The 19019-nt window shown below is 43.0% G+C and overlaps 1 protein-coding gene across 1 annotated transcript in view; it reads right to left on the reverse strand.

Annotated features, from left to right (window-relative positions):
• Positions 1-19019, reverse strand: part of SVEP1 (sushi, von Willebrand factor type A, EGF and pentraxin domain containing 1) — a 100883-nt gene that overhangs the window by 19992 nt on the left and 61872 nt on the right. Inside the window, exons 28-39 of the mRNA XM_026040768.1 lie at positions 18556-18679; positions 17878-18048; positions 16609-16782; positions 14214-14333; positions 13227-13403; positions 12463-12547; positions 11963-12154; positions 10293-10460; positions 7865-8537; positions 3371-6150; positions 1899-2124; positions 694-849 (exon numbers count right to left, since the gene is read on the reverse strand). Of these exons, the coding sequence (XP_025896553.1) occupies positions 694-849; positions 1899-2124; positions 3371-6150; positions 7865-8537; positions 10293-10460; positions 11963-12154; positions 12463-12547; positions 13227-13403; positions 14214-14333; positions 16609-16782; positions 17878-18048; positions 18556-18679 (5046 nt within the window). The remainder of the gene's footprint in view (positions 1-693; positions 850-1898; positions 2125-3370; positions 6151-7864; positions 8538-10292; positions 10461-11962; positions 12155-12462; positions 12548-13226; positions 13404-14213; positions 14334-16608; positions 16783-17877; positions 18049-18555; positions 18680-19019) is intronic.

Consider the following 19019-nt stretch of genomic DNA (forward strand, 5'->3'; position numbering starts at 1 on the left):
TGAGGTCTAAGCAGCTTGTGACAGCACATCTGAGGCCAGCCCAGGTCCTGATAACAAGCCACAGCGGCGCCTCGGAGCTCAGACGGGGCTAACTGATACTAAAAACAATGGGCAGTGCCATAAGGAGGGGGCTTTGTTCTCATCCCCACTGGAGAATAAAGTGCCTGCTTAACAAGCTGCAGTCTCTCTGCAGCAGAATTTATCAGGAGCTTTGAGTCCAACAGGCACAAAGCAACAGAGTCCTTGGGCTGCTATTAAACTGAAGCTGGAGGTCCAGCTAGAGAGCAACAGGTGAGATCCATCAACTCTTCAGTGATTTATGTCTCAACCATGTAACAGTCGTTATCCAGGTAACAGAAAGCTGTATTTTCAGAAGGCTRAAGCAGCATGCATTTAAAAAATAAATAATAAWAAAAAAAGCTGATACTGAAAGGTATCTGYTGGATATGTATTCTTATCCAGGATCCTTTCATGTGCATCAATTACACTTCAAGGGTTTGGGGCCTTCAGGAAAGGCCCCAGCATGTCTGTGGCATTTAATAGACAACAACAAGAAAAGCAGATATCCAATGTCAGTTTCAGCTAAGGGAACACATCCCTACTGGAACAGGCAAAATACATTCCCACAGTCATCATATCAGAACCAGAAACTACAAGAAAAGGCTTAGTGTGATGGGGACTCAGCTTCCTTACTTGTAATTCATAGCCAGAATCACATTTATAAAGAATCACATCTCCATAATTGTACTTGCTGCCAACCACAAATCCATGCTCTGGAGCTTCTGGGGTCCCACAGGATACTGGAATGCAGATGTCATCAGAAAACATGGGCATCCAAACACCACTTTCCTATAAAAAAAGAGATGTAATTAAAAAAGAAAGCAGGAGAGCATCATTTCATAYGAGAAATTCACATTTAAATGAAAAAGGAAAGTAATACTTGAAATATTCCATGTTTGTTCRGATGTGGTTACTGTATCATTATTTGTGCAGTCTTTAGTAAAACTCATTAATTCAAAGAACACTTGGTTGAACACTTGAACAGCACAGTGAACACAGTGGGGGAAGAACCCAAACTCCAGCTGCCCAGAGTCCATGCTCTGTACTTCAGTCCTGGGTGCATTTCTAGCAATATGACAAAGCTCTTCAGCTTTGTCTCCTGGAGCTGCAAGAGAAGTCTGATACCAGAGGAGTCAATCAACAAAAATGTGGGAATAAAATTAAGTTTTTAAATTTGTGCTGGCTTGTAAGCAGTAGCAAAGTAGAAACAGCTACTCCTGTTTTCACAAATCTGTGAGACGGCAAAATTAGGAGAAATCCTTTCCATATTAAGTGCTGATCCTGCAAAACCATGCATGTTCGGCTTTACTCATAGGACCATTAGGACCATTAGTCATATGACTTCAAAGTTTATTTGCAAGCTTAAGTAACAGATGCAAGCTTGTATATCAGGATGCAAGAATGGGTTACTGGCAGAGCTGGTAAAGTTCTTTGCTCCTTAATATACAGGGAGTTGAAGCTTTTATAGCTTGCTCAGTGTTACCTATTGTTCCAGAGAAAAGAAAAAGCTGTGCACATGATCTCTAAAATAATAAATCCCTGACATCATTTTTGAAAATCTCAGGTATGATCTGTTCTCTGAAATTAGGTGGAAATATGCAAGGAATGCTTTTCTAAGGACAGCATTATTTTTAAATGGAAAAAACACTGTTAATTTCCACTTCTTAAATCTACATATAGAAGACTAATAATCATTCTTACTAGGAAATAAGGACACATACACTTTGTAGGACAGGCTTCACATTTTTTGAGGTGTTGAGAGAAATTAAGGGCTGAGAGCTAAGTCAGAGCATGGGGAGGACTCTCCTGCAGAATAAACTGTGCAGATAACATTCTACCTTGCACGTCGATGTGTTTGCTCCCACCAGAATGTAGCCTTCAACGCATGACAGCGTGATGCTGTTATTCACTGTGAAGTTCTCCCCAGGTACGATCACACGGGTGATATTTGCTGGCAGTGGACACTTCCTGGGGCAACAGGAGATGCTCTGAGGAGACCACTGCCCATCTTCCTGGCAAGTGCACGTGTCCACCTCTGTCACCATGGTGTAGCCTTCCAGGCATCTGCAAGAGAACGTGAACATCTGACCACAGGCATACCTCTAGAGACAAGTTTGTCCAGAACCTRCTAACCAGGCAGATATTTTTTGCACAGTTTTCTGTAAGTGCACCTAGAGATTTCTCTTCTGTTTCAAGGCAGTCTTGTAAGAAGCATGCCTTTGCTGCACTTGTTTTTATGGCAAAAGCTGGAAGTTTTAGACCTCATCTCCAACTGTTGTTGCAGCACCATGTGAGTTGGTGGCTTTAGTGCTTGTAAGATCCTGACTGCTTTAGAAAACGCTAGTACTAGTGAGCTTCTGCATTGGCCTTCTCTCTGTAAAGAGGATTTTCAGTTAAGTAAAGAGTATGTGAGCGCCAGGTGTTTTTACAGCTTTCTGATTCCCAGTAATTGAATGCCCCATTTGTAATCATGAGCAATTCCAAAGGCACTCTCATTTTCTTCTATGAACAATCCAAGCTTCTTGGGAGTTGTTTGCTTTGAAGATTAAGGCTGATTTGTATTGCTCCATACATGCACCATTAAGTGCAACCCAGCTGGGCTGAAGACTATGGCCATCAGTGAGTTCGCTTGTAAGCAGGCAAACGCAACCACCCCCTYCATCTTTCCAGGATTCAGGGAAATGATGGATTCTATTAAATCCCTCAGTGAGTCATCCCCTATTTCTGCCTACAGCTATTTATTGCCTTTATTGGCAAAAAAAAGCATCTATCCTTCTGTCAAGGGAATTTCTCTCYCAATAGAAAGGGATCTGCATTGTGCCCACTGCATGGAACTAATACCACCCCTCTCTTGTCTCTGAATCAACAGGGTTGTTGTCACTGCAGTGTGTTATAGAAAATGGAACAAAAGGAAGATCAACACTTCCATACTATAATAAGCAACTGAAGCATCAAGAGGAGGTAAATGGAGTGCCAAATGGGGATACAGTGCTGACTGTTGCTCCCACCTGCTAAGAAAAGCTGAATGTTCTGAGAAATGCAASGGAGGTAGGGAGAAAGACAAAGAGCAATTGGAAAATAAAGTCTGGGGAGSAGTGAAGCCCCATAGTACCAAAACATCTTGCTGCAGAGAATTTCTCAATAGTATTCTTTTTGTGCTTGGCAGCATGGGACTTGTCAATCTGAGAATGTAATAAAGTGCAGCTTTTCTTCCAGGTATTAAAATCTTGCACTAATTGAGGGTGCTTAAACCTTCCATCCTTGTCCCTTCACAGACTTCATGAAAACAGAACGGCAGCAACCTTCTTACCTGTACTGGACCTTGCTCCCGTAGGTGTGCATACTCCCAATAACCTCTGCATTTGGGACAGAAGGTGGTGGCCCACAGCTTAGCAGCTCGCAGCTCGGGTAGGGTTTCTTCCAGACACCAGTCTCGGCACATGTCAGCTCTGGAYTCCCTCGCATGACAAAACCTGTCACGCAGTTATAGATGATGGTGTTCTCATCTGCAGAGCTGCTCCCATTGATAAATGTGTTGGGGATCACGGGTGGGGAGCCACAGGAGATCTGGGCACAGCGGGGAAACCCAGAACTCCACCTGCCTGCTGCYTCACAGGAGATTTCAGAAGGTCCTAGCAGTTTAAAGCCCTCCAGGCATTGAAACTGGGCACTCTGGCCACAGGTGAAATCTTTACCAAGAACAACCCCATTCTGAATCTGTGGCACGGGGCACTCGCAGGGGCGGCAGGATGGAAGACTTCCACTCCAGGACCCATTGGACAAGCACTGCCGCAGTGGACTACCATGGAGCTCATAGCCAGGGAAGCACTCGTAATGGACAAATTCCCCATAGGTAAAGCCTGAGCCATTCAGAAAYCCATGGGAGATGTCTTCAGGAGGTCCACAAATGACTGGATTGCAGTGTGGAGCTTCTGAATCCCAAGTGCCGTCCTTCTGACAGGTAAGTACAGAGACTCCTTGCAGGCTATATCCTTCATTGCAGYGATACTGCACTTTCTTATTAAAGCCAAAATCTGAGCCACTGATTTTCCCATTAAGGAGAGGTAGCGGCACAGGGCAGTTTACAGCTTTGCAAACTGGAGCAATACCACTCCAGCTTCCATTCTCAAGGCAGACCCTACTCTTGTCCCCATCCAACAGGAATCCTTCCTTGCAGCTGTACTCAGTGCGCCTCTGGAATGTGTATTCTTCTCCACTCACTTGACCATTCTCTAACACTGGTGGTGGGCTGCAGGAAACTGGAATGCAGATCGGCTCACTGCCATCCCATCTCTGGTTCTCCTGGCACGTCCTCTGCGTGGGGCCATTTAGCTGGTATCCAGGATCACACTCATAGTAGACAACACTGCCGTAAGTGTAGTTTTCTCCTTTTATGCTTCCATTCAAGAGCTGGCTGGGGGAGCTGCAGGTCACGGCCCTGCAGGATGGTGCAGTGAGACTCCACTGCCGGTTTGGCAAGCACAGCCGCTTGTCCGGGCCGATAAGAGCAAAGCCTGGCCTACAGGAGTACCGCGCCACGCTCCCAGGCGTGTTCTCAGTGAGGTGCAGGAAGCCGTTCTCCGGAGGTGACAACAGGGGGCACTCTATGGACACACAGGCAGGGGCAGTGCCATTCCAGGCCCCATCTTCTTGGCAWGCCAGAACAGCATTTCCCAACAGCTCATAACCTGAGTAGCACGTGTATAAAATGGTAGTTCCAAACAAGAAATTGGTCAGGTGCATCGCACTGTTCCCCTTCAGAGAACCTTTGAGGTCTTTCAAGTTGTCAGCGAGCAACATGTGGGAGAAGGAGGGACTTGCTGTAACACTCTCCTGGTCAGCGTGTCTCTCCCCATGTCTCACCTGCACATACTCCCCGAAGTCAATGTGAGGGGGCAGGCCACAGTCTGTTGGGAGGCAGGTTGGAGTGGAGCTCGACCAGCCTGACTCCTCACAGGTCTGCATGGCAAGGCCAGAAAGCTGGAAGCCTGGTACACAGCTGTAAATAACCATGGCCCCATAGCTGTAATCTGCACCTTCCACAAAGCCGTTCTCAATGGGCTGAGGGGGCTTGCAATTTATGGCTTTGCAGGAGGGAACGTCTTTATTCCACTGTCCTGTTTCCAGGCAACTTAGAGCTTCCTCTCCCTGGAGCTGGAAACCTCTGTCACAGGAATACCTGACAGTCTGCCCGTAGTGGAAGTTTGTGTATGAGTATTTGCCATTGAGAATCTTCTTAGGTCTTGGGCATTCAATAGGTTTGCAAACTGGCCTTCCTCCTAGCCACTGGCCATCTTCTCCACAGAGGATAGTGGTGTTGCCCATCAGCTCAAACCCCGGCTTACAGGTATAGAGGGCTGTGCTAAGGAAGGTGAGGCCCTGCACGTCAACAATGCCATTGGGAATTTCTTCTGGCTGGGGACACTCCACAGGAATACATTCTGGCAAAGGCAAGCTCCACAAGCCATCAGCCTGGCATCTGATGGTAGACTCACCCTTCAGCAAAAACCCATCCACGCAGATGTACTTCACCGTGCTACCAAAATGAAGGGATGAAGACAAAGGGTCACCAAAGGGGATATATGGAGGTGCCTGACACTGTACAACCTTGCAGGAAGGAAAGGAATCATTCCACTGCTGGGAGGACAAGCACTTCAGTACAGAGGAGCCATGCAAAACATAGCCCTCCTTGCAAGAGAACTGCACAACACCAACTTGTTGGGTCACCTCCTTCAAAACCAGCTGGTTTTCTGCCAAGGGTGGTTCTGGACATTTTGTTGGCACACACTTTGGGTTTTGCTTTTTGCTCCATTTCCCAGACTTCTGACATGTCCATGAGACATCTCCAATCAACTCATAGCCTTCATCACAGACAAACTCAACTCTGGAACCCACATCAAAGCTTTCTCCCTTGGCGTAGCCATGCTGGATGGGCGGAGGTTTTCCACAGCTGAGGGGGACACACTGAGGAGGTGATTCACTGTACCACTGTCGATTGGCTTGGCAAGTAAACACCGCGCTCCCAACCAGCTGGTAGCCAGACTCGCACTGATAGTTCACCTGGTTTTCAAAGAATCGTCCAGTTGTTTCCTGTAAAACAGATAAGACAGGGATATGTCTGAAAAGAAGATTCATTACTGAGGCAGTATGAGGCTGATTTTACTACTTGTGTGTTCACAGTCTAATTTCTAGCCACAGGGCAGCAAGGGTTGCCTTCAAAGAGACAAAAAGTGGAAGTGAAACAGCGCGTCTTGCTTTGAATGATGTACTCTGTTGTTAGAAACACTGAGGGCACCACCAAAAAGAAAGTAGAAAATGTAAGGTTTAAAAGGTTAGAGCTAGAAGGTATTTCTTTTCTATCTTCTCTTCTTCACCTCTGAGATCAAGGTGAAGACAAGGTCAGGCCAAGACAAAAGAGAAATGGGCTAGAAGAAGACATCAGGAAATGGTTTACTACTTTTATGTCTCCTTAGCTTATGGGTTGGCTTGTTGGCTGGAGCTTTCAGGTGTACTAAGAAACTTTTAGGAGTGCCATATGTGTAGCTGCAGGGTCTTCAGCAGGCAGCTGAGGAACCTGCAGAAGCTGCAGACTGAGCTGAGATTGAGGTACTGAAAAAGTATCTTTAACTGGAACACTGGAGGAACAATCCTGCCTTTGGAAGATAACATGGAGCAATATACAAAACACGCAGTATTTGTGTGAGAATCTCAACACAGGCTGTGGCTATTAACACTGGAGGCTCATGTAGGAACTGGGATGGAAAATTACTCAGACTTTAGTAAATTACAGAATGGTTGGGGTTGGATGGGACCTCCAGAGATCATCTAGGCCAACCCCCTGCTCCAGCAGGGACACCCAGAGCACGGGGCACAGGGCGGCATCCAGGTGGGTTTGGAGACCTCCAGGGACGGAGACTCCACAGCCTCCCTGGGCAGCCTATTCCAGGGCTCTGTCACCCTCACAGGAAAGTTCTTCCTCACATGGAGATGCAACTGCCTGTGTTTCAACTTACACCCATTACCCCTTGTCCTGTCTCTGGCCACCAATGAGAAGAGCTTGTCCCCTTCTTCCCTACATTCTTACTTCATGAACTTATACATGTTAATTAGATTCCCTCTCAGCCTTCTCTTCTCCAAGCTGAACAGGCCCAGCTCACTCAAATGTGAGATCCTGCTGGCTAGATGAATGAAATGAAGGGAAGTTCAGAAGAAAATAACTTAAAAAACACTTAGAAAAAAAGTTAAATCCTGAATCTTCTTTTCTGTAACAATATTCTTGTGCATCAAAACACAACACATTAAATAGCTGTTTTAGCTTTTGGCTGCCACAAAGAGATCGTTACCCTAAGGTGTATTGCAGTGTTATTTGATAGGGGAAAGAACAAGTTAGATCATTACCAATAAAGAAGTATTCTTGTATCCAAAGTACAGAAATCATCTCAAAGTGATTCATCTATTTCAAATCAGATTTTTTTTTCAGTAAAAAGACCATGACTTATGAATAATAGACAATAATACTTCACATGTCTCTAAACAGCAATGGGAAGCCACCCCTGGCTAAACAAAAAACATTTCCTGGTTAAGGAAATCATTGATGTCTCCTACCTGAAAGCCCACTTGAAAAAAGTAAATACCATCAAACTGTCCATGTTTTTGCATCACATTAGGACACTCAAATACATCTCATTTTTCTTTGCTTCCTCAATTTTAACAGGACAGTAAAAAAGAAAATGCAAGAGTGGCAATTCTGAAGACCCATCCACTTTCCTGTAGGATCAGGCAGTTGAGAAAACTCATTCCATACCTTAATAAAGCCATTCTCAAGCTGGGGTGGTTCTCCACAGGACACTGGGTGGCATGTGGGCAAACTGCCACTCCAGTTGCCAGTAGCCTCACAGGTTCTCTTCTTCTCCCCCTTGATGTAGAAGCCCTTGTTGCAGCTGTAGGCTACCACCGCTCCGAAGCTGTAGTTGGTGCCACTGGCATAGCCATTGTTCATGTGGGGCGGCTCTCCRCAGCGCACCGGGATGCACTGGATGCTCAGAGGGGAAGGATTCCACTGGCCACCTCGAAGGCATTCGATCTTGGCTGACGTGTTCAGAACAAAGCCTTCCATGCACTTGAAGCTCACGACGGAGCCGGCTGCAAAACGGGCTTTACTAACAGACTCCAGGATGCTGTAGGAGACCGTGGATGGCTTCTCACAGAAATCAGCTATGCAGTGGGGCATCTCCCTGCCCTCCGGAGGAACCCACTTCCCTTGGGCATTGCAAAGAAGCTGGGAGTTATCAGCCAGGCTGTAGCCATCTGAGCAGAAGTAGTAAGCTATGTCACCAAAAAGGCGGTGGCCACTCTCTGGAGATGCATTTTCCACATGTGGTGGTTCATCACAGGACACTGCCAGGCACTGCTGGTGGCTCACGCTCCACTCGCCACTGGCTAGGCACTCTATGGTTGCAGGGCCAACTAATGTGTAACTGTGGATAAGGAAACCACACAGGAAGTCAAAAAGACAGTCAACGTCAAACCCTACACTCTGTTTCCTGAAGTGCCTGTAGATCAAGCTTGTTAGCGCCCCGGAAGACGGACAAACAGGATCCCTTATCAAAATCGAGGCAAACTCTAAAGTCTGCTTGTCCATGGATAAAATCTYCCAATGAGGGAAATCCTAGAACACCTTGTGTGTATTACTCCTGTCTGGACAGAGAGGCAGCTTATCTGCCCATTTGTTACAATTCCTGAACCTGCATTTTGGTAAAAACTGGTCATTTACAGCAAACATAGTAATGCACTCTAACAGTCATCTACTCCTAAGAGAAACTGTCCACCCAGAATTTCCTCCTCTTTAGCAGATCTAAATGGAGAAGAAAGAGATGAGAAGTTCATACAGGTCATTTCGATTCCTTTTTCAGGCTCATCAATTTATTTTCACTCTTGCAAACAATGAGCAAACTCTTTGCTAGTTACCCAGAAATGCTTTCAATTGTAATACAATTGTAATTTTCCTAACAACTTCTTCCTAAAAATTCATTGTTAAGACTGCTATAGCGGTCTTAAACAACATATGCTTTTAATACTCAAAGGAAAAAAAACCTCCATAATCTTTAACAATGAAATTCTTCTACATGGTTACGGCTAGTGCAGTTGTGTTTCTCTAACCTGTCTTTGGGATACAGCGACAAACATTACACCATGCTGCTAACTGTCCCATACAAATCTGAGCTGTTCAAACATGCAATGTGTTATCTCTGGCATTGTTTGTGCTTTGTTTTACATACTCTGCTGTGAGCTCCCACAAAAAGTAAAGAAACAATACATACAGCAAAGCTCCTAGTGACCCTTTTTAGCTGTGGTCTGGAAACTGATTGTTCAGATTTTGATGGTAACATCTGTAAAAAGTGAGTTGTCTTGTTTGCAGAATTTGTTTCCAGAGCCTCGTGACAGGACTGCAAAAAAAGAGCCTGCTATACGCCAATGTTTAATATGATCCACCCTATTTATTGTCCCACAGACTGAAGTGGTCCTTTTCAAATGTTGTAATTTTGAACTGCATTCAAATTGATTCAATTGCATTTTGAATCTCAATACAGTCAAGAAAAACACACTAAGAAAGATGTGTTTCAATTATATTTCAAGTAATACCACAAAAACAGCTCATAAGAAAAATGCTGGCATATTCATGTACTCTTTTTCATCAAGAAGGAGCACAAAATCCACTGGTCATTTTAGGTATGACTTTGCATAGCCAAGTCAAGTTCTGCATATCTGCTACGCCTTTTGGGCAAATCAGCTTCAAGAAATTCAAAGGGGCTGCTCACAGGCTGCAAAGAACAGCATGCACAAAAGTTCTTGCTGGACCCTCTCGCAACCAGTGTTATATTCATGCTAGACGTAACCAGAATGGAACATTTATTTGATAAAATTCTGTCTCACTATCATAAAAATACTACACTGATTAGAAAGAAATGAAAAATGAATAAGGCATCTCAATAAAAAAGTGAAGTGATACTTTCAAGGAAAAAGAAGTTACCACACCAGAACAGTTAAGTTAGTCCTTATAACATAMCAAATATTGTTGACATGGTGTGAAGGGGAACAGAGAATTCCTTATGATCAGGACCTTGAGTTTATCATACGTGATAATGACAAAGTTATGGGATTCCTTGTGAAGCAGAAAAGACTTTGCTAGCAGACCAGTCTGAATATTACTCCAGTAGTGCTAATCTACATACCCTTCCTTACACGTGTAAGAGACTGCGTTTCCAAAAGTGAAGTTACTTCCATTCACGACTGCATCTTTGATGGCAGGAGGAGGTCCACAAGAGACAATGCTGCAAGCTGGAGGTGTGCTGTTCCAGTTCCCTGAGGATTCACAGACAAGTACAGAAGGTCCCTGAAGACTGAGACACAATGGTCATTATTAATGGCAGCATTTCATTTAGTGAGAAACCAAGAGTAGAAAGWTCTGCTCCTCATGGACTTCCTGGCCTCAGTGAAACCAAGAGCGGTCCCTTCAACAGAGGCCTTTCTTGCACTCTCTTCATGCAACAAAGCGCTCATGCTATCACTGCAGCTGGTGCTCAGGCTGTTTTGAAGAGAAAGCTGACAGAACTCATGAGGGGGTCATGCAAACATATAGGACTTTCACCACAGCTTTGCCCATTTTGAGCTATAAGAAAAGGCCATAGGACTTGCAGAATCCACACAGATGACGTATAGCTCCCAACTATGGGCTGTGCCTCCATGCAGGATTATGGGTGAGGCAAAAAGCACACAAAAGTGTCTGCAAGAAGAGACTGGGCACATCCTTAGGTCCAGACAMAATGTGTAGGAGGGACGTGGTGTGGGAGAGCTTTCTCTTGAGCGGTGACCAAAGGAAAGAGGACTTCTYTCACAAACCTAGGCTACATAGGGGAAAGAAACTGACTCACAGCTGATGTGGTATTATTGCCCTGCTGACCTGACTCCACAGTCAAAAAAAAAAAAAAAATCATTAAGATCATAAAAAACACTTAGTTTATCAGAATACTACTGAGCCCAAACTTTGGATCTATGTCCTAACGTTACACTGAGCTGCAGCTCAGGTGCTGATTTAAATTACCGTGATTAAAACATACACATCTTGAGTATGCCTCATCTGCTTGCCTACAGCTGGAAAACTGGGTGCCTACAGCTGGAAAACTGGGTGTCTGCAGCAGGAAAATTCAGAAGAAATTCAGACCTAAATAGGTCCATATAAGACCACTTATGTCACAGCACGGCTGCAGGACAAACAGTTATCAAGGACAAACAGTAGCTTGTAATTAAAGTCAAGTCCTTACACATAGCATTTATGTATTCATTTTTAATTGTTGCCTRTTAAAAATGTGTTTAAAACATAATTGATTTATGAATGTAAAGCAGAAAAACCTTAAAATAACTATTATGTAGTTTTCAAGAAAGACATGATTAACTTTCAAAAGGTTCTTTGACCAGCATGTTAAGGCATTGTGAAACAGCAGAAAAAAAAATAATATTGTATGTGCTCTAAAGATAATTAGGCCTATGACAGTCATTAAAAGCAAATGGCAACTTTCAAACATAATTACAACCAATTTTTAAGTGTTCACAATACATGTTTGAGGTTGCAGGTAAAGTAAAAGCATTAGAAACATATATAYGGCACTGAGTGCCATAAGTACTCTATATCACACATACATAAGGTCACTGAGTGACCTTTTTGCAGCTGCTCCACTTTATATGCAATACAGAAACTACATAAAAGACTAAAAGAGTCTTTTGAATTTTTACTATTTTAACTTTGTAAGCACCACCCCAGCATTGACTATTGCAGATGTACTTTGGACATTCCAGCAAGCCTTTTTTATTCAGCAGTCCGACTCTAGGCTGTTCCTGCATTTACCTGTATCCACTGTCACAGGTGTATGACACATGGGAAAGGTAGGTTGTGCCAGTGAGCAGGTATTTTCCATTGCTGATGTCTTCTGGGCTAGGGCATGTTACTATCTCACAGGAGGGGGGAGGATGATTCCAAACACCACTAGCAAGGCATGTAATTTCCTTTGCACCCACTAAGTTGTATCCATCATTGCATCTATATTAGAAGAAAAGAATCACCATGAAACAGAGTCTTTTATTCACAATATTGTCACCAGCCTGCCCTTTGTTTTCTATGTCCATACCTTGACATAACAACTTTTGCTGTAGAACAGAGAGAGCTAGCACTGGAGTAAACATTCATCTCTGCTAGTTTTCAGCAATTTGATCCAASTCTTTCCAGTATTTTTATCCCGCTTTGCTCATTTCTATTTCAAATGATCTAAGTTCAGCCGTACTCCTTCATTTGTTGTCAGATTCTCAGGGATTTATTAATGTAACATCCCAAATTTACTAAAATCCTACCTGTATATCACCTTATTGCGGTATGTAAAATTTGAACCCAAAATGGCACTGTTCTCTGGAATAACTGGACCACCACAGGATACAGCTTTAAAAGATGAGATCACAAGAGAGGTTGACATATCACAAATAAAAGAGAAACAAAAATCAAGATTGCTGTGCTCTTAAGAACAATATATTTTTTTTTCATTTTCTAAGTTATAACAGATTTAACATTTTCAGGCTTGTGGTCTGTGTTCAAGCCTACTGAGAAGTTTGACTAACTGGAAACACATGAGACTGTTCCACAGTCTACGAGCTTGATTCACTGCTTCATTTTATCCTCTTGCCCCACCTTATTAGTCATGGTTTTCTAAGGAAACAGGTTTCACAGTCATGTCATATGTATGTATGTGCATTAGCCTGTCCTGTTTCATTGCTTTTTTCCACTGAAATACAGTTAATAGGCCTGAAGATATTAAGCTGCCACAAGTTCCTTGAAAACAGGACCTGGGTAACCACACTCTAAGGAAGACAATGATAGCATTCTTTGAGACATTGGATAAAAGAACATAAAAGAACAACACTGTGAATACAGGAAATGCTGGAAAAACTTCAGCTGATGTTTACATCTCTTCAGGCAACCAAAGCTTCAACCCTGAGATCTTAGTCTCTTAGACTAAGAGACTAAGGTTTCATTAGTTCCTCTGCTCTTCTAACTACATTTCACCCCTTTCCATATCTCTAACAATGAACATTACAGTAAGTTTTCTCCCCAAGAACAATACCTTCACAATTTGGTATTGGGTGGCTCCACTCCCCAGTCTCCAGGCATGTAAGTTTAGTCATTCCAGTCAGCTGAAACCCTTCTTCACAGGAAAAAGTTACTTCACTGCCAACACTGTAAGTGTCCCCATAAAAATGACCATTCTCTGGGTATCCTGGATTATAGCATTTCACTGGTTCTGAGAAGGAAGACAGAAACTGACTAACAACATCTCTAAGTTGCAAGAGTTACAAACCACACGGTGAGACACTCTCAGGAATTTCATGCAAAGTAAGAAGGCAGAACATGTGCAAAACACCTGTAAATAATCTCCAGGTTTGCCACATTTCCTCTGTTACATATGGAAATCACAGGCATAGGCTGATGCAAGCAAGCTAATTTTAAGGCAGAAGAATTTGCAGTCCTAGACTGAACACTGTTTGCATTCACTGTCAGAACAAACACATCTCACAGTCACTTTTCCCTCCCTGAGAAAAAGACCCCCGCAGAACACCCAGGCCTGAGCTGGAAACCAGCTCAGTTGCTTTCTATCCCAGCTTGCCACCATCTTGGCATCTTCCTGCAAAAATATATTGCTTAATGTTTCCATGCAATAGGCAGCTCAACTCCTACTCAGATGGTGACATCCAAATATTTCTTCTCTTCACAACCTTGCACTGAGAAGTGACACATACGTACTGGCATGTGGCTTTCTTAAGTGTATGTGGTCCATTTAGCAGGAAAATGTTTTTGCACATATCTGTCTCCTAACTGTCATTCCTATGTCCTAATGACAGTTTTGTCCGTAGGGACAGCTGCACTCTCAAGAAGTAAGAGCAGGCACTTGGTCATGGCCTAGTTTAGGCCAAAGTGATGTGGAGAAGAAGGCATGCTTGCTTTGATTCTCCTTAGATATCCATCACTAGCAACTGATCTCCACAGGGATAGCCAGGATACTGGTCTAGAAGAAACCTCAGAAAGGCTAGTTTGATGTTTTTCTCTTGCATACCTGCACATTTTTTACCATCTCCTGAGTATGGGGGAATGCAAGTACAAACATAGGATCCATTTGTGTTAAGACAGGATGCGTGCTCATCACAATCTGATCCAACAGCACATTCATCAACATCTATAGAGAAAAATAACAATAGAGATGTTGCTTGATTGGTACTTGTCATAAACATTTGCTTCAAATTTCTGCTTCACTGTTAGATGGAATTTCTTTAATCAACATATTTAAGAATCACCCTTAATTCAATCACATGCCTGATGTACTAGTAGAAAGACATAAGTTATGCATTCCGGTAAATTCACTACAAAATATTATAAAACCATGGAAAAGTCAGAGAACTATCTATTACCCTTTTATCAGTGTTTCAATTAAAAAAAAATTGTTTCCAGGCAGAACATTTTAATTCAACTGCACTTATCTTCTGGTTTGGACAAAAAATAGGAAGGAAAACTCTATTGCACTAACAACTTTGTATCTCAAATCTCCCTCTGGTAAAGTAGGAAAATTTAGGCATGAGGGAAATAACTTTGAACATAACATATGAGAAGAGTGCAGTCCTTGTGGAACAGAATTTTACTAAAACGAGAAGTACCTGCAGATTCCACAAATCTTAGAGTGTTTTCAAAATGTCTTAGTTATTATGATCAATAATCTATATTACAATAATGCCTAGAAATGTCAGTTGATGATTTATGCGCCATGTGACATGGTACTGTACAGCAAAACAAATCCCTGCCTCCAGGTCACTTCATATCAGCTTTAAAATCCAGACTGCAATGAAGTGTTCTTGGAATGTAAACCATGAGTCATAAAGTGTGAGGGTCAATTTGGAAGCATCTCACTGAAAAATGCCAGCATTGGGGATTATTCTTCATACAAACCGGAGTCTTAGAGAACATRACAATTCTTCATTTAAAAGGTCTACTACAGGACAGTTGTTGAATTGGGTATAACAAGCAAACACATAGCTGGAGTTCTTTGTCCACTTCCAGACAAAAAATGCAGAGACTATTTCCAAGCAAAAAAATGCACAGTAAATGGAGCAAATGCATTAAAAATTGGTCTGYGGAATTCACGTGCTCATTCTTCACTGCTGAATGAGTGGTCAGTATGAAAGAGCCAACAACACTCTGCACAGAAAAGGGTTTTCTCTCTGATACTCAGGCCTAGAACTGCTCATTAAAACCAAACGAGTTGCCAGTTACACATGCGTCAGGAGAAAAGTGCTAGCACAGCAAGACAGGAATGGCTGCTCTTCTTGTCATGTCTCATAKGGTGAGGAATAGAGGATGGGCACTATGAATCAGAGCCACAGCAGAGCAAATGGGTGCTCCAGGGAAGAGGTGTGCCCTGATTCCCGGCACCTGCTTGGGACATGAATCAGAAAGGCAAAGGGTGAGCCTGGCTGCCAAGCCCATGCTCGGAGTCATTTTATACCCTGCTGTGCTCCACGAGGTCAAGGCAACCTGCGAGGCAGGACACAGGGTGTTGTTTCCTTTACAGCTCATGCTCCTGCAGATGTGGAATTATGTGGACAGCTCTGCAGCATCTGTTCTGGGCCCGCTCATCTTTACGCTTTCCAGAGGAGAAAAACAAGGAGTAGCACAGTAGACTGCATTGCCTGTTTGCAGTTTCTGAAGGAATCCAAAGGAAAGAAGAGGGATCCTGCTCCATAGCAAATTTTGGTAAAGCTGATGGCTTTGCTATTGTTTGCACTGAAAAAAAAGTGTTGTACCTGCTTGTTTAGACAAACCAACCAGCCAAATAAAATGTAAGTCATGTCAAGCTGTTGCCCTCTAACACACACACTAGGCATTATTAAAACAGCTGCTTACCAACCCATGCAAATTCAGTTAGCTTGTGGATTTCAGCGGGGATTGGTTGGAGAGATGCCAAGATGAAGAACAAGACCTGTCCTGAAGAGCAACAGACCTGTGGGCTGAAGGGCTACCTTTCAGCTCCTGCAGCTGCATCTGGTATGTCACATCCCTGATCAAGACAAGTTATGGGGGGTCAAATGGGGGAACTGAGGACCTAACTGGTCCCATACTTCTCAACGCTGCAGCTGCTTGCTGACAGGCGTGCTGAAGCACAGCAAGAGGCGCAGATTAAAGCACAGGATGCAGGATCTCTAGCCTAAAGGAACCTGGAAGGAGGGAGGGCATACAGGCTGATAGGACGAGCCTGTACTTACAGAGGCTTATTGAGTAGGAAGCATGGAGACTGGGACACACAGTAGGATGGAGATGGGAAGGTGACAAGATGTAGAGCACTGGATTGCAGTAACATGAATGTTTTGGAGTGTGATTCTCAATATCAGAACCAAATCCCACCCAAAACCGAAGGCACAGGAGAAGCACTGGACATACAGACACACGTATGCCTCTCTCACCAAGGCAAGATGGTGAAATGCCATTCCAGCTCCCATTGTCTGTGCAGAACATCCTGGAGTCCCCCAGCAAATAGTAGCCATTATTGCATTGATAGGTAACAGTACTGCCAGCAAAAAAGTCCTCGGCTGAATAAAATCCATTTTCCAAAGGAGGAGGCACTCCACAGCTGATCCCTGAAACATGAGTGAAAAGAGTGCAGAGATATTAGCAGATCAGATGTATAAAGATTAATTTAAGAGAAATTCCACACCAGAATCACCACTAGAAATTTATTCTCTGCAGAAATTTATTCTGTTTTTATTGATCAAATACTTGTGGAACAGGCTGAGAAAGGTCAGTGAGTATGTCTGACCCTCGCGTATTCAGCACATTTGAGGAAGATCAACCCTGATCTGAGCTCTGTACTCAAAAGGGAATATTGCCTGCTCACACACAAGAAAAACAGACAGTAACACTAAAAGCATTTTGGTGCCTTTTCATTGGAACACCAAGAAAAGGATAAACACCAAAACACTGAAAAGGAGCAAAGATCTCTCTGCCACTTATCTTACTCAGTGCCTTATGAGTTTTATTCTTTAGGCAGAAGAGATCCATGTTATGAGCAATTCAAACTATAAAAAATGCATTAACTCCCAAGATGAATTTTCTCCAAATTGAACTATTCTGGAATTATGCAATGCATGCTTCTGGAAAAAAATTACTACTATGCTGAAATTAGAAATATAGTCAGCTCCAACATGTACAACTGCCATCAGATGCGCTGTCAGAGTAGAGGACAAAGGCATGCTGGAAAATAGGAGTTGGGAAGGCAGCAACCAAAGAACCCTATGAACCAAAATGTACACAGTCCAGACAGGATCATCCATCACATTTAAAGAAGTTATTCTATAACATACCAAATGCCAGTGCTTTTATTTCAAAGGCATTCTAAGTGATACTTAAAAATGCACAGATATTCTAGCATTTCCTGTATACCTTTCACACTCCTGGTGTCATCGGAAAAGACAGCTCAGAGCACGAGATCTCTCATCCAAATAGATCATTTCCATCACATGCATTTAAAAGTGACTGGAAAAGATGGCAAAACTGGACCACAGGGTGGCTCCATTCAATAAATCTTAAGTTTTAAGTATTTATGATAGGCTGTGACATGGATGGATTCAAATCTACATAGATGCTTTACTGTAGCAGGGATAAATAGTCTGGGAACTCTGGTAGGATCTAAAAGGAAGCTGAAATTTAGTAATCGTGCCATTCAGACGACTCACTTTCGCAGCGGGGAAGAGGCCGGGTCCACTGTCCCAGGTTAAGGCAGTGCTGAACGGAGTTGCCCACTATCTGGAATCCTGGGTCACAAGAAAGGCTCACTTTTGACCCTGGCTTTAAATCAGCTGAAGAGGCCCGCAGATGTGGTATGGATCCTTGCAAGGCTGGGCAGTCTGTGGACAAAACACACGCATGCAGAGTGAGATGTAATGCTGAAAGGAATACAGTTGTTATCTGACTGCTTATCCTGAATAAACTTATCCAAGGGAAAGTTTTGGGAAACGTTATGCTATGCTCTGCCTTGCTCAGATTGTAAGGGTTTCTCAAAACAGCAGTGCTAAGGAATACGTAGAGGTGAGGAGGTGGCAGATAGTATAATACACTTCAAGCATTTTTCGCATAAAGGATGTGAAAACCCTTTTTTCTGACCCAACAATTTTCTTCATTCTTTCAATATCTCAATTCAGGAAGCAATAAATCTCTGTCTGAGATTCCAGTGAACTTCTGTTACAAAACTCTGGAATTTGAGGAATGAAGGACTGAATGTTCCAAATGCTAAAATATCAAAATATTCAAGGCTAGTAGGGCAAAAGCTACAAGACAGCATATTTAACCTTACAGTACAGTTTTATTACAATATTGTTCAAAACAAAAAGAATTCTAAGAAATAAGGTTCTAACCAGCACAAAAAATACTCTTGTAATCTATCTTCACTCTTCCAACAACTCCTGACAGGAAATCTGGCCAGGCTAGTACATTTCCTTTTTGGAGTTCTTCTGGACAGGATGTAGCCAGAGATTTTACCTATGGATTTAAAACAGGTAATTAGGTGCTGTTTAAAGATCTTGTAGGAAAAGATACAAAATTGCAGGAAAAAATACAAATATTCCTTCCATGCCTGCATGCAACACTGAATCATATTACTGAGAAAGCGATCCTTTTCCTTTCTAGTAGAAGATGTTTCTAGTCAAACTGATTCCTGTTCTGTATTTTTTTAAGCCATCTAGCTATAGAGAGGAGGCATGTATTGAAGCAATACCTAAAGGAGTGTTTGCTATACAAGTAAAACATGAAACATAAGGGTGAGGTGGATTGAGAACTGTGTGCATGGCAGAGCTCAGAGAGTGGTAGTCAGTGGTGCAGA

The sequence above is a fragment of the Nothoprocta perdicaria genome, unplaced genomic scaffold (assembly GCF_003342845.1).
Source record: "Nothoprocta perdicaria isolate Ctin4 unplaced genomic scaffold, notPer1 scaffold_265, whole genome shotgun sequence".
NCBI classification, from domain to species: Eukaryota; Metazoa; Chordata; class Aves; order Tinamiformes; family Tinamidae; genus Nothoprocta; species Nothoprocta perdicaria.